Below are 13,864 nucleotides of genomic sequence, written 5' to 3'. Positions count from 1 at the left end.
TAGGATGAGAGATTGAGAAAGTGAGAGATTTTGTGAGAAATCTCCAGTTTTTTTAAAGCGGCAATCATTTACACTGCAAAATCAAACTGATTTTGCAGTGTAAATGATTGCCGCTTTAAAAAAAACTTGAGATTTCTCACAAAATCTTTCACTTTCTGAATCTCTCATCCTATTAAAATCTCACCCATGATCTTCATTCTTTTGCCCAACATATGGGGCGAGATTTAGTGGGTTGACCGTTTTTGAGAAAATGCGATTTTTTCTCAAATCGCCCTATATCGCCCTTTTTTAAAATGGCGTGAGGTCCCCCCTCCTGTACATAACCAGCCCCAGGCTCATTGAGCCGGACTTGGTTCCAAAAATACGGGGGACAAAAAATATGGGGGTCCCCCGTATTTTGAAACCAGCACCGGGCTCCAACAGCCCGCAGTGTCATGCCACAGCCGGGGGACACTTTTTACACAAGGTCCCCCGGCCATACCATGAGCACTGTGGCTGGTCAGCCTTGGACGGGGAACCTGGAGGAGTGGGGACCCCCCCCAATAAAGGGGTTCTCCCCCCCCCCCCCAGGCTTCACCCATCCAGGGCTGAAGCCCGGGGCTGTCACCGGCGTCCCTGGCCATTGGATGCCGGCCTGATAGGGTTAAATTCACATTCCTAACATTGCTTAATACAGGAGAACTACAAGTGCCAGCAGACCTCCCCCGCATGCTGGGACTTGGAGCACCACACGTCCCAGCATGCGGGGCATTAATGGGCCCGCTGGGACTTGTAGTCCACCTGTAAAAAGAATGTTAAAATAAAACACACACACAGAAAAGTAAAACTTTATTACATACACACACACACTTCAATTTTACACCAATATACATACCGATCCAGGATCCAGCGCTGGTCTCCCTTCTGCAGCAGAGCTGGCTCCCCCCGCACTGACAGCGGGGACAACCGGCTTTCTCCGATGCAGCTAACAGCTTCTGTCGCGTTGTCCCAGCGCAACAGAGGCTGAGAGCGTGATTGGGCGATGTGTCTCCATGGAGACGCATAGCTCAGGCCTGATTGGCTGAGCTATGCGTCTCCATGGAGACGCATAAGCCGAAGACGCTCTCAGCCTCTGTTGCGCTGGGACAAAGCGACAGAAGCTGTTAGCTGCATCGGAGAAAGCCGGTTGTCCCCGCTGTCAGTGCGAGGGGAGCTGGCTCTGCTGCAGAAGGGAGACCAGCCCTGGATCGGTATGTATATTGGTGTAAAATTGAAGTGTGTGTGTGTGTATGTAATAAAGTTTTACTTTTCTGTGTGTGTGTGTTTTATTTTAACATTCTTTTTACAGGCGGACTACAAGTCCCAGCGGGTCCATTAATGCCCCGCATGCTGGGACTTGTGGTGCTCCAAGTCCCAGCATGTGGGGGAGGTCTGCTGGCACTTGTAGTTCTCCTGTATTAAGCAATGTTAGGAATGTGAATTTAACCCTATCAGGCTGGCGTCCGATGGGCAGGGACGCCGGTGATAGCCCCGGGCTTCAGCCCTGGACGGGTGAAGCCTGGGGGGGACCCCACTCCTCCAGGTACCCCGTCCAAGGCTGACCAGCCACGGTGCTCATAGTATTGCTGGGGGCCCTATTGTAAAAAGTGTCCCCCGGCTGTGGCATGACACTGCGGGCTGTTGGAGCCCCGTGCTGATTTCAAAATACGGGGGACCCCCAGATTTTTTGTCCCCCGTATTTTTGGAACCAGGACCGGTCCAAAAGTCCGGGGCTGGTTTCAGAAATATGGGGGACCCCTACGCTTTTTGTCCCCCGTATTTTTGGAACCAGGTCCGGCTCAATGAGCCCGGGGCTGGTTATGTACAGGAGGGGGGACGCCACGCTGTTTTTTTTTAAAACTTTTACACATATTTTACCAAAGAACCATACACAGATCACAATGATCTGTGCATGGTTCTGACAAAATCGCCATGTTTCTGACAAAATCGCCAGTCAGGATCAGGTCTATTTTTTTTTAGATGTTTAGATGTTTAAATGTTTAGATGTATATTTTTCAATGGAGAAAACATCTGGATGCGAATTCCGGAGTTAAAAAAAAATCGCACTTTCAGAAAGTGCAATTTCACGGCAAATCCCGCATTTTTTGCAGATTTTCGCATCTCATTAATTATGCGAATTCGGGAAAAAGTGCGAAAACGGACGTTTTTGCAATAAAAATCGCCAAAAACCCAACATCGACCTCTAATAAATGTCACTCATGGGGGCAGATGTATTAACCAGCGTTAAGTGCAAAAATGCACTTAACGCTGGTTAACTGGGGGGATTACGTCTGACCCTAATGTATTACTAGCGCACCTAACGTGCGCTAGTGACAGCCTGCCAAGTTACGCTCGGCGGGGCTGTCCCTGCAATTCCCAGGGATTAACGGCCGGGGCGATGTATTAACAGCCTTCAGCTCAGGGCTAGCGTTGTCCTATCCCCCACTGTGGGGACAACGCTAGCCCTGCTTCTGGCTAGGGCTGCGCTGGAGATCTTGCGTTTTTTGCGAGATCTCGCGCATGCCCAGTAAGCCGGGCAGGGGGGGGCGACGGCGAGTGCGCATGTGCGGGGCGGCGAGGGAGCCGATAAGGAGAGCCGTTAACGCAGGGCATAACGGCTCTCCTTATCGGCTTGGGGGATGTTAATACATCTCCCCATAACGAGTGCCCGCTTCTCCTCGTTATGCAGGAGAAGCGGGACTCGTTATTTAACAAACGTTTAAACATTATTGATACATCTGCCCCATGATCTTCATTCTCTTTCTCAACATAAGATCTCAAGGTGGAAATTTACTAATATGTGTATTCTACTTCACATGTGATTTTGCTATGGGCAACCAATCAGATCCTGTCTACTATCTTCTAGAGGATGCTAAATAAATAAGATGTTAATTCTGATTGGTTGCCCATAACAACATCACATCAGAAGTAGAATACACATCATAGTAAACCGCCCCCATTCTCTTACCGAACATATGATCCCCATTCTCTTACCCAACATATGATCCCCATTCTCTTACCCAACATATGATGTTCATTCTCTTACCCAAAATATGATCTCCATTCTACAACCCAACATATGATCTCAATTCTCTTACCCAACATATGATCTCCATGCTCTTACCCAACATATGATCTCCACTATCTTACCTAACATATGATCCCCATTCTCTTACCCAACATATGATCCCCATTCTCTTACCCAACATATAATGTTCATTCTCTTACCCAACATATGATCTCCATTATCTTACCCAACATATGATCTCAATTCTCTTACCCAACATATGATCTCCATACTACAACCCAACATATGATCTCAATTCTCTTACCCAACATATGATCTCCATGCTCTTACCCAACATATGATCTCCATTCTCTTACCTAACATATGATCCCCATTCTCTTACCCAACATATGATGTTTATTCTCTTACCCAACATATGATCTCCAGTCTCTTACCCAACATATGATCTTAATTCTCTTACCCAACATATGATCTCCATGCTCTTACCCAACAAATGATCTCCATTCCCTTACCTAACATATGATTTCCATTCTCTTACCTAACATAAGATCTCCATTCTCTTACCCAACATATGATCTTAATTCTCTAACCCAACATATGATCTCCATTCTACAACCCAACATATGATCTCAATTCTCTTACCCAACATATGATCTCCATGCTCTTACCCAACATATGATCTCCATTCTCTTACCCAACATATGATCCCCATTCTCTTACCCAACATATGATCCCCATTCTCTTACCCAACATATGATCTCAATTCTCTTACCCAACATATGATCTCCATTCTACAACCCAACATATGATCTCAATTCTCTTACCCAACATATGATCTCCATGCTCTTACCCCACATATGATCTCCATTCTCTTACCTAACATATGATCCCCATTCTCTTACCCAACATATGATCCCCATTCTCTTACCCAACATATGATGTTCATTCTCTTACCCAACATATGATCTCCATTCTCTTACCCAACATATGATCTCAATTATCTTACCCAACATATGATCTCCATGCTCTTACCCAACATATGATCTCCATTATCTTACCTAACATATGATTTCCATTCTCTTACCTAACATAAGATCTCCATTCTCTTACCCAACATAAGATCTCCATTCTTCTACCCAACATATGATCTCATTCTCTTACCCAACATATGATCTCTATTCTTCTACCCAACATATAGTATGATCTCCATTTTCCTACTCAACATATGATCTCCATTTTCTTACAAAACATTTGATCTCCATTCTTCTACCCAACATAAGATCTCCATTCTTCTACCCAACATATGATCTCCATTCTCCTACCCAACATAGATCAATTCTCTTACCAAATATATGATCTCCTTTCTTTTAACCAATATATGATCTCCATTCTCTTGCCCAACTTAAATATGCATTTTCTTGCCCAACATACTGTATGATCTCCACCTCCGTTCTCTTACCGCTAATATACCTTTCAACATGACCCATTCCCTTAGAACCAAGTTGCTTTAGCTAACATTCTCCTAGCAGAATCCATAAAATGAGTTAGAAGCTGATTGGTTGATATCTCTTTAGAAGGTTTGATACATCTATCTGTGGGAGTCCACTTCTACATACAGTTCTCTGTTGTGGCCACCTGCTGGTTACCTTGCAGCAGGTAGAGCACTCTGTGTAGCTTGGATAGGGCTGGGGATAGGGTTTCTCCTTTTGATACAGGTTCTTGAGTGGCCAAGCTGACTGCTTTGTCCATGCCCTGGTAATTCCCACAACTACTCATGACACAATAAACTTCCGCAACGCGTAGTTCAGCGGTCACGGTTTTAGGTGCATGCTGACCTTAAACAGGTCAGGAATAACCAAGATGGGTTTCATAAACAATTCTAACTACTGTATAATACCAGCCCCCAAAACATTATCCCCACCTGGCACTGTTCAGCTCCTGATTTTCCAAGTGCACTAAATTTGTTTAAAGCACATATTGTTATAAATAAAACAAAAAGCATTGACATCAATAATTTACGTCATCCCACATTACCAGTTATAAAACAAATGGAAAAAAACAGAGGCAAACTATTGTGCATTGAGTAACATATAAACATGCAGGAAATGATGACTATTTGTCCTGTATACAACACAGAAACAGGCGCCCTCCCGTTCTCCAGATGCTGACCAAATACTTATGTTTCCCCAGTCAGTTCTAGGTTAGACCAAAACGTTGGGGGCTGATCTTCAGGAACAGCTGAAAATATAAAAACTGCGTAAACTGGGAACAGACCAGTTCTGTAGACAGAACTGATCTGTTATAATCATTCTAAATGTTACATAAATACAGAACACATGGCTGCTTGTTTGTAGTAACTAGTAAAACATATGGGTCCTTTTTTTTTTTATATTAGTATGAGTCTTACTATGCTGTAACCTATAGGAACCATTCAAATGCTTGCTTTCATTTTCAAACCTGCGCTATGAAATTGATTTCTAGAATATGATTGGTTGTTGTCAGTGAAGTTCCTCATTATTTATTTTAGCCTTATATTTCCAGCTGCATCACGTTGCCACATCCCCAGGATGTAAAAATACTTTTTGTCTTGCATTTTTTGGTACTCAAAATGAAAAAGTTCCCTTTTTGTTGGTAAAGGTGCCGGCACATCAGATATCTATTGGGTAGTTTCCCTGTTCTGCCAATGTCTGGGTCAGATGATCGGAAAATCTCAACATATTGGACTGTCGGGATTTGCCAATTCGAACCCAACTCTTATTGGAATTGGTGAGTCAGAGATTTTTAACATGCTGGATTTTACTGATTCCTCAAGCAATTGATGGCCATTGGTGGATGGCATCGGCAACAGGAAATCACCCCTTATGCCCAGTTCACTCTAGTACCCGGCCGATGCTGCAGCTGTTGGGACCCTGCATCAGCAAATGCATACACATTTGCTGTGGAAGAGGAGAGATGGAGCGACGGAGGTGCTGCATTTAGCAGCTTGGTAATGATGTCTTCGCTTTACCCTGCTGCAGATCCGACCCAAATATTTAGGTAATGACAGCTGGGTGCGTATATTGGGCACACACAATCAACCATCCGGGCGATATGTAGTTCCGATTCATCCGGAAATGACAAATCGGGTCGAGACACATTATTTTTGTGTGTACTGTTAAACTTACAGACCTACAACAATTATATCTAAAGAATATCTACACCTACTGCTGGCTGAGGTCATATAAACTGTGATCAATACATGATGCCATGGACCGTAAGGATTGATAATCAGTAAACATTTATAGGCTGGCTCTTGCCAAAGAAAACTTTGGGGCCGATGCAGGCCTGTTCGTTTGGGTCCAAATTCGTCCCGCCCTAATGTTCGGGGTTTGGACATTCAAGATTATGCACTTTGGAGGGCCGGGGGAGGCAGCAGAGGAATGCTAAATGTTTTAAAATGCTGGGTGTTCCCCTATGAACACAGGCATGGCAATGCCTGCTCGGGGGCGGGAGGCTGATGTCACATGATGACAGCGGCCGCCCCAAATTTGGCGGATAGAGGCCAGAGTAAATGTCAGTCTAAGCTGACTTTTATTACTGAAGAGGAGAAAAATAATTTGCATGATGTCTCTCCTGTTCGGCCGCATGCAAGGTGATGTGTAAGCGAACACTTCCCCTCGCCTGTTAGAGAGGGGATTTGTGCTGCTGGGGGGTGCGCGGGTGTCCGGCCGGGTGACGTGCAGTGTTTACCTGTTCGCTGGGCTGCGAACATACGCAGCCTAGCGAACAGGTCTGAATCAGGCCCTTTGAATCCGAAAATGCAGTGGGGAGTAGATTTACTAAAGCTCGTAAAAGAGACAAGCTGGGGTGAACACCAATCAGATCATGGGGGGAGATTCTCTAAGCAAAAAATGCGGTAAAAACCCAGTTATCAGGGTTTTTACCGCATTTTGGGATGCTGTAAGCATCCCCCGCCGGGTTACCGCGGCGGGGGGCATCGCCAGAATAATTTGGCGATGCCCCATAGAAGCCTATGGGCTTCTACCGCAACCCTCCGCCGCCCCGCCCTGCACAGACCCCCACCACCCCGCATCACCCCCTCTCACCTGCGCAGCAGCAGCACCGGGTAAGGGAGGGAGGGGAGAGCGCCGGGTCCCCATGGGACCCGCTGACTCTATCGCAAAGGACAGCTCTTAATGCAAGAGCTGTCCTTTGCCACAATTATTGCATATGTTACTGCATATGCGATAATTATGAATGCGAAGTGCGGCGGAGCTGGGGAGCGCATGTTAGAGCATCCCCCCCCATGTCTCATTTGTTCTAGAATGCAATAGAGAAATGATAGCTAAAATTTGATTGGTTGCCACAGACAACACCTACACCTTAACTTATTCCATCAAAATGTTTATGTGAAATGTCCATTTAATATGTTTTGTAGATGTTTAGGGGTAAACTGAGTAAAGCTTCTGAAAATGAAAGGAGGCGATGTTGCGCTATCATTTCTCTATTGCATCCTAGAAAATTATACACAGAATCTGATTGGTTGCTATGGGAAACCAACATCATCTTTTTTTTAAAGCATTAATTTACTAAGATCTATTGAAGATGGGATGTTGCCTATAGCAACCAATCAGATTCTAGTTCTTATTTATTTAGCACCTTCTAGAAGATAACACAGAGAATCTGATTGGTTGCTATGGGCAACAGGCCATCTTCAATAGAACTCCCATCTTAGTAAATTGACCCCTTAGCGTCAAGAAAAAGCAAACAACTTACCTGCAACTAAGGGACTGGCAGATGCTGGTTCCGTCACCTTCCTCAGCCTGGGCGAGTTCCGCTTAAGAACTTTCTGAGTTGCGAGTGAGTTTTTGGCTTCTGCAACATTAGAGTTGCCAGACTTTTGGGCCGCCTGTCGCAGGCCTGTGATGCTTATTTTCCCCTGAGAGTTTTGGGCACAGACAGCGAACCCCAAAATGCTCCAGACTAATGCAAAGAACAGCAGCTTCATGTTCACTATCCTGAATCTGAAATCCCCTGAAATCTTGGTATCCGCTTCTCTGAACTGCAACGTAACTGCAAGAATTTCCTAAAGTTCAACCCAAGTCTTTCCAAGATCAAATCCCGAGAGGCTTTAACGCAAACACAAGGTGAACGAGTGGCCGCTTCGCTCCCCTTCACCGAAACTTATTTTCTGTTCAAACAAACTCTTCCATCAGAGGTGACCTGCCTTCACGTTTGTGTGGAAGAGAGCTTAGGATCATTTTCTCTAGACTTTTAAAGTCCTGGATGAACAAGTCCTACGATTATATCAAGCTCCAACTCATGAGAGATTGGACGAATACCAACAGCAGTCAGTGCTTAGAATATAAAGCAACCAAACAGCGTCTTACAGTTAGGTGTGCGGCATATTCTTCATGAATGGAGGCTCTGTGTTCCCCTAAAAGGAAGGGGGGGGGGGGGGTAGGACACTAAAGCCTTATGTGCTATTTCCTGTACAGAGCTGCAGTTTGGAGATGTATGAAGACGGGATGCATTGCCTATGTACCTGTGTAACTTTTCTTCAGGGAATGTTATGTATATTTATACCCTCACCACTAAAATCTTCAGCATAATATCCGTTCAGGTCAATTTTAAACTTACTATAAACCCTGATTAAATAAATTAGAGAATTAGTGAACGCATTTCTGCACCAATGCAAAGCTGCTGCTGAAATTGAGTAGGGTGCCAAACTATGGCCTCCAGCTGTTGCCAAACTACAAATCCCATCATGCCTTGCCATGCCTTGTAGTTTTGCTACTAGGGAATGCTAAAACTTTGGCAAGGCATGCTGGGATGTGTAGTTTCAAAACAGATGGGGTCCACAGTTTGGCCCTGCCTGGCGTCCGTGAAATCCCTGAAGAAAGATGGAAGCCTAACCCTGGAAATTTGTTAGGCAAAGGTAAGATTTCTCTCTGGCATATTTGTTTAGTGTTCATTCTAGCATGCTGCACCTTTCAAAACCCGTGCAGTTCCTCTTTCCTGCCTGGGGTGTCACTGTCTGCTCCTCTCCAAAGCAGTGTTTGAGGGATCCTTATCAGACGAGCTGTCTTTTGAGTTAATAATCTCATATGTTAGTGCATATGCGATTATTAACTATTCGGTACCCAGCGAATGCTGGCAATGTGGGGTGGCAGATGTTAATGCATCTCCAACTGGTACTGGTGACAACCCTGATAATAGTTAAGCAGCCATTTTGTGTTTATAAATACCCCCCCTCCTTAGACCTCCCCAGGAACCACCTATCCCAGCTGACATTAAATATTCTATGAATTGCTTGTTTCTCTTTCTGCTAATCAAAACATGGTTAATCTGACCAGATATAACAAAAAATATATATTTACAGTGAAACCAGGAAACTATGTTTATGGGAACCAGTAACTTTAAACAACTGTGTCTCTAAAATGTTCCTAGTTGGTCATAAATATTGCAACAACAAATGCGTACTCACAATGAAATCAATCCACAATGTTTAAACATGGTCTGCATGGTTTACAGGCTATAAAGAAGTCGAAAGATTCCCAGCTGTGATTGTGCTACATGTGTATGGCTAAACGTCCATTACCGCCTGTTGCTATGGCTGGAGGCACCTGTCTGACACTGGCATTCGCTTTTTAAAGACCACCGCCCTAAGGGGTGAGCGAACGACTGGAAAAGTGGATGAATGTCTGTTAAAAAAACAAAAAAAAATTGTTTTTGTTCTTTGAGGTGATCTAAAATGGCCGCCACAGAACCATTTAAGTGGTTCTCAATTCACTGATGTGTTTCTGTCAGCAACTGAATTATGTTGGCTCACTGTTGCCTCTTAAATCCCTTAGATAGTTTGTAGTTCACTATTAAAGCCAGGGGTTTCATCAGCATATGCGTTGTCTCCCACTTCATCTGGATCGTAAACTAAATCTGCAATATTTTGGGTTGGACACTTACATTTTGGTACAGATGCCCCTGTAAACAATTTAGCCTTTTTGAGATTCATGCTTCTCAGAGCCAATAAATATTTTTTTTCATCCAAAATAATGTGAAAAAGGGGTGTATTCACACAGAACCTGATCACTGAAATCCTACTCATCTCCCCAGGGACCGGTGAGGGCTATCTGTCATCGAGGGCTCCCTGCTGCTCTGTGACCCCCGACGCAGTAAAGTGATGCTGCAGTGACAGCCCACTTTACAGCACTGATGGTCACAGAAGGAGGAAGGCCGGATGACCGACAGCCCTCTATGAGCCAATCCCCAGCGAGGAGAGTATGTTCAATGAGGAGGGAGGTGCCGGCAGTAGTGGTAATGTTGACGGCGTATGTGATGCAAAACATCAGGGGATTTTTTTAATTCCTCAATAGTGCTGCGAAGGCCCAACACAAGAACAAAGCCTTATCTCAAGCTTTGCCCCAGCGTGCGATAATTGATACATCTGTGCGATGTAGTCAATCGAATTGTGAGTTGGGCCAATGTTTTCACATCCGCATCCTCAGATGCGGATGGTTATAAATCGGCCCCCTAAATTAGGCCCCCTAAATTAGTATAACATTTAAAGTTATACTAAGCTATTCGGTTTTCAAACTACGCAATTCAGTCCAGGTTTAAAGGTTAGCCATGGTAGAGCACACTTGACTTAGGGGGGATGCTTTAACATCCGCGCCCCCTTACCACCCCCTTTTACCGGCTACCGCATACATAATTATCGCATATGCTGTACCATATGCGATAATTATGGCAAAGGACAGCTCTTGCGTTAAGAGCTGTCCTTTGCGGTGAGTCAGCAGGTCCCATTGGGAACCCGGCGCCCCCCCTCCTTCCCTTACCCGGCACTGTGGTGCTGCTGCTGCTGCGGCGGGGGAGCTGGCTCTCCTCCTTCCTGCACCCGGCAGAGGATCACAGTGCAGGGAGGAGGAGGTCACAGGTCCGGGCAGCACAGCTCTGTGTTGCCCGGACACAGGTGAGGGGGGGACGGTGCGGGGCGGCGGGGGTCAGTGCGGGGCAGCGGTGGGTCGGTGCGGGGCAGTGGTGGGTCGGTGCGGGGCGGCAATGGGTTGGTGCGGGGCGGCGGGGGTCGTGTTAGAAGCCCATAGGCTTCTATGGGGCATCGCCAAATTTTTCTGGCGATGCCCCCCGTTGCGATAACTCGGCGGGGGATGCTTAAAGCATCCCAAAACGCTGTAAAAACCCAGATAATGGGGTTTTTACAGCATTTTTAGTTTAGAGAATCTCCCCCTTAATTAGTACCTCATCCATCTTGATTTAGCCATCTTGGCTAAAGCATGGTTATCCTTAAAACCTGCAATGGCAGAGTTTGGGAACCTTTGGTTTAGCCAGTACTATAGTAACTGTAGCCAGTAATATATCCCCACATTTGTAAACATGACACACTAGCAGGAACATTAAATAGAGGAGGAGGCTCTTCTATCCAGCCCCCTCCACTCTGCCAGGAGTTGCGGAGCGTAGTATAGTCTAAGCATGAGAGCGCACAGACTCCACTGCGCATGCGCAGATCTCCTGAAAGTTGGCGCAGCTGACAATATCGTAGGCCTGTGAATAGCTGCAAATCCATTTGGAAGACACTCACATCTAATGTTCTTCCTAGTGTGCACAGTCTGTGTGTAGCCCAGGACTTACTCAGCGGCTGCGATAGAAGCAGGCTGATCGGGGGCGGAGTAAACATCACATGACTTCCCCTAAAACAACCGAGCACGCCTACATTTTCACTAACACTCCCAGAAAACGTCCGTTTACCATCCACAAACGCCGGCCAGCGATAAAAATGTAGCAGGATTCTATCACAGGATGGCCTCGCGCATGCGCACTATGGCCATATACATGCGCATTCTATCGATAATCGCCTGGCCTGCGAATTTGCAGCCATGCAATCAGTTTTGAATGATGCCCAATCAGTAGCGCACGCAGGGGGGGGGGGTTCTGAGTACCCAGAAACCCCCCCAGGAGTCTAAGGGCCCTCAGCTGAAAGCTGAGGATCCCCTCTTTCCATGGGTATAAGAATTGTAAAAATCGGCCCTTGGGAACCGGAGATATCTGACTTCAAAGCAGTGGTCCCCATCCAAGCCTGTTAATTGTTATTCCCAGTCAGATATTTCAGGTTCTGTCTGACTTTTTCTGAGGGTATATTCCAAAAGCTGGGACTCTCCCCCTTTAATGGACACTAGTAGATTGTCTTTACTGTTCCCAGGACCAGAGATATCAGCCTGCCAGCAGCTGGTTAATGCTCCAGCTCCACACACCTGGTATGTAGTTTTATATTCTCGTTGGCAGATTGCTCTGCCTCCTGAACTCTGATCCCCTAGTCCCAGTACCATTTGGTAGGTGGGATTCTCTAGTTTTTAATTCCATTAAAATCTAATAAATCTGTGTATTATCCTGACTTGATGTTCTCAGTGAGACAATGACATTTGCTATGTATTATTTCTCCTGTTCTCCCCCCCCCCCCCTTCTTCTTTCTGTACCCACCTGCTATATTGTTTATGTTCTTGAAAAATTCACAATAAAAATTTAATGTGAAAAAAAAATCTAATAAATCTATTTCCGGGAACTGGAGATATCTGCAGTCAAGCAAGCTGTCCTCCCACCAGAAAATTATGAATAATGAGCCCACTCCACTATACACCCCTCCTCTGCGTATTAAACATACTCTACCACCCTGGAAGTCATGTATCAGGGCCCCTTCATTCAGCCCAATGCCCCCTTCTCACACTCAATCTCCCACCATCTGTGCAGTAAAGGGGTAATAAGTGGAAATTACTGATCCAGGCCCTACATGCTGAGCGGTTGCTATAATACCACCCGCAGGACATCAAAGCTTCCCCCACCCCTACCGCTGGTGGATCAGTAGGGGCCCCAATACATTACTATGCCCAGGGGTCTACACTGCTGTTGACTCCCCTGTATGTATGTATGTATGTATATATATATATATATATATATATATATATTTTTTATTATTATTATTTATATACATTTGGTCTATCTATAATACTTTAACTGAACCGGCATATACTGGGACACCTAAGTGTCCATCTCCGTGCTTTGCTCTGCCCCTCTGGAAACCCCCTTCTGAAAATCCTGCGTTTGCCACTGGCCCAATGTCTGGTACTTCATGTTCTAGTTTTTTCGCTGCATTTATCATACTTACAGTATGGCTATAGCTGAGCCTTTCCTTACATAGTCGTCTATATTACCTATAATAGATCCTGACATTTCTCTGCAGACCACATGTGTTTCTGTAAATGCAGGAATCTCCTGAGGTAATTCCCTGCATTTACATTCTGCTTCTCGAAGTGGAGAAGTATGAAGTTATCCACTCACTGTTACTGAATCCCAGTCTCTGGGGCAGATTTAGGAACATTATTTTACTAAAATAAAAAAAGGGTATTTTCACATTATTTTAGTACCATCATCTGAATGCATTAAAGCGTTTTCGGGCCAGTTTTTTGTGAAAATTTGCTCCAAACCCTTTAATTCACATTTTGAAATTAAGCAGATCGCATTTCCCATGTTTATAATGGGATATGATATCTGTCCAAATTTGCAAGGTGTTATATTCATAACATGGTCTTCTATGGAGCCGCACAGAGCCAATCAGGTGTGGAGCCGGGGATTCCCTCCTTCTCAGGCTTGCGGCTCCTCAGTCCACTGTAGTCAGTTTAATTTTTTGAAACCCTGGATGCTACATGTAATGTGGACCTTATTCTGGTTCACTCGCAAAGGCAAATTAGTTCCCAAATGGACAAAACCATGTGCACTGCAGGTGGGGCAGATGTAACTTGTGCAGAGAGAATTAGATTTGGATGGGGTTTT

The 13,864-nt window shown here is 45.1% G+C and overlaps 1 protein-coding gene across 3 annotated transcripts in view; it reads right to left on the bottom strand.

Annotated features, from left to right (window-relative positions):
• Window positions 1–13,864, bottom strand: part of LOC146035326 (extracellular matrix protein 2-like) — a 90,968-nt gene that overhangs the window by 55,257 nt on the left and 21,847 nt on the right. For 2 of the 3 annotated variants that reach the window (XM_083158695.1, XM_083158696.1), the window contains exon 1: window positions 7,802–8,368. The exons of the other annotated variant lie outside the window; for it this stretch is intronic. In XM_083158695.1, coding sequence (XP_083014821.1) covers window positions 7,802–8,033 — 232 coding nt within the window. In that variant the 5' untranslated portion in view covers window positions 8,034–8,368. Of the gene's footprint in view, window positions 1–7,801; window positions 8,369–13,864 lie in introns of those variants that run through there. 3 annotated transcript variants of the gene reach the window in all.

Source organism: Crinia signifera, chromosome 9 (assembly GCF_055691185.1).
Source record: "Crinia signifera chromosome 9, ASM5569118v1, whole genome shotgun sequence".
NCBI classification, from domain to species: domain Eukaryota; kingdom Metazoa; phylum Chordata; class Amphibia; order Anura; family Myobatrachidae; genus Crinia; species Crinia signifera.
This window is presented reverse-complemented; position numbering and strand designations above follow the sequence as displayed.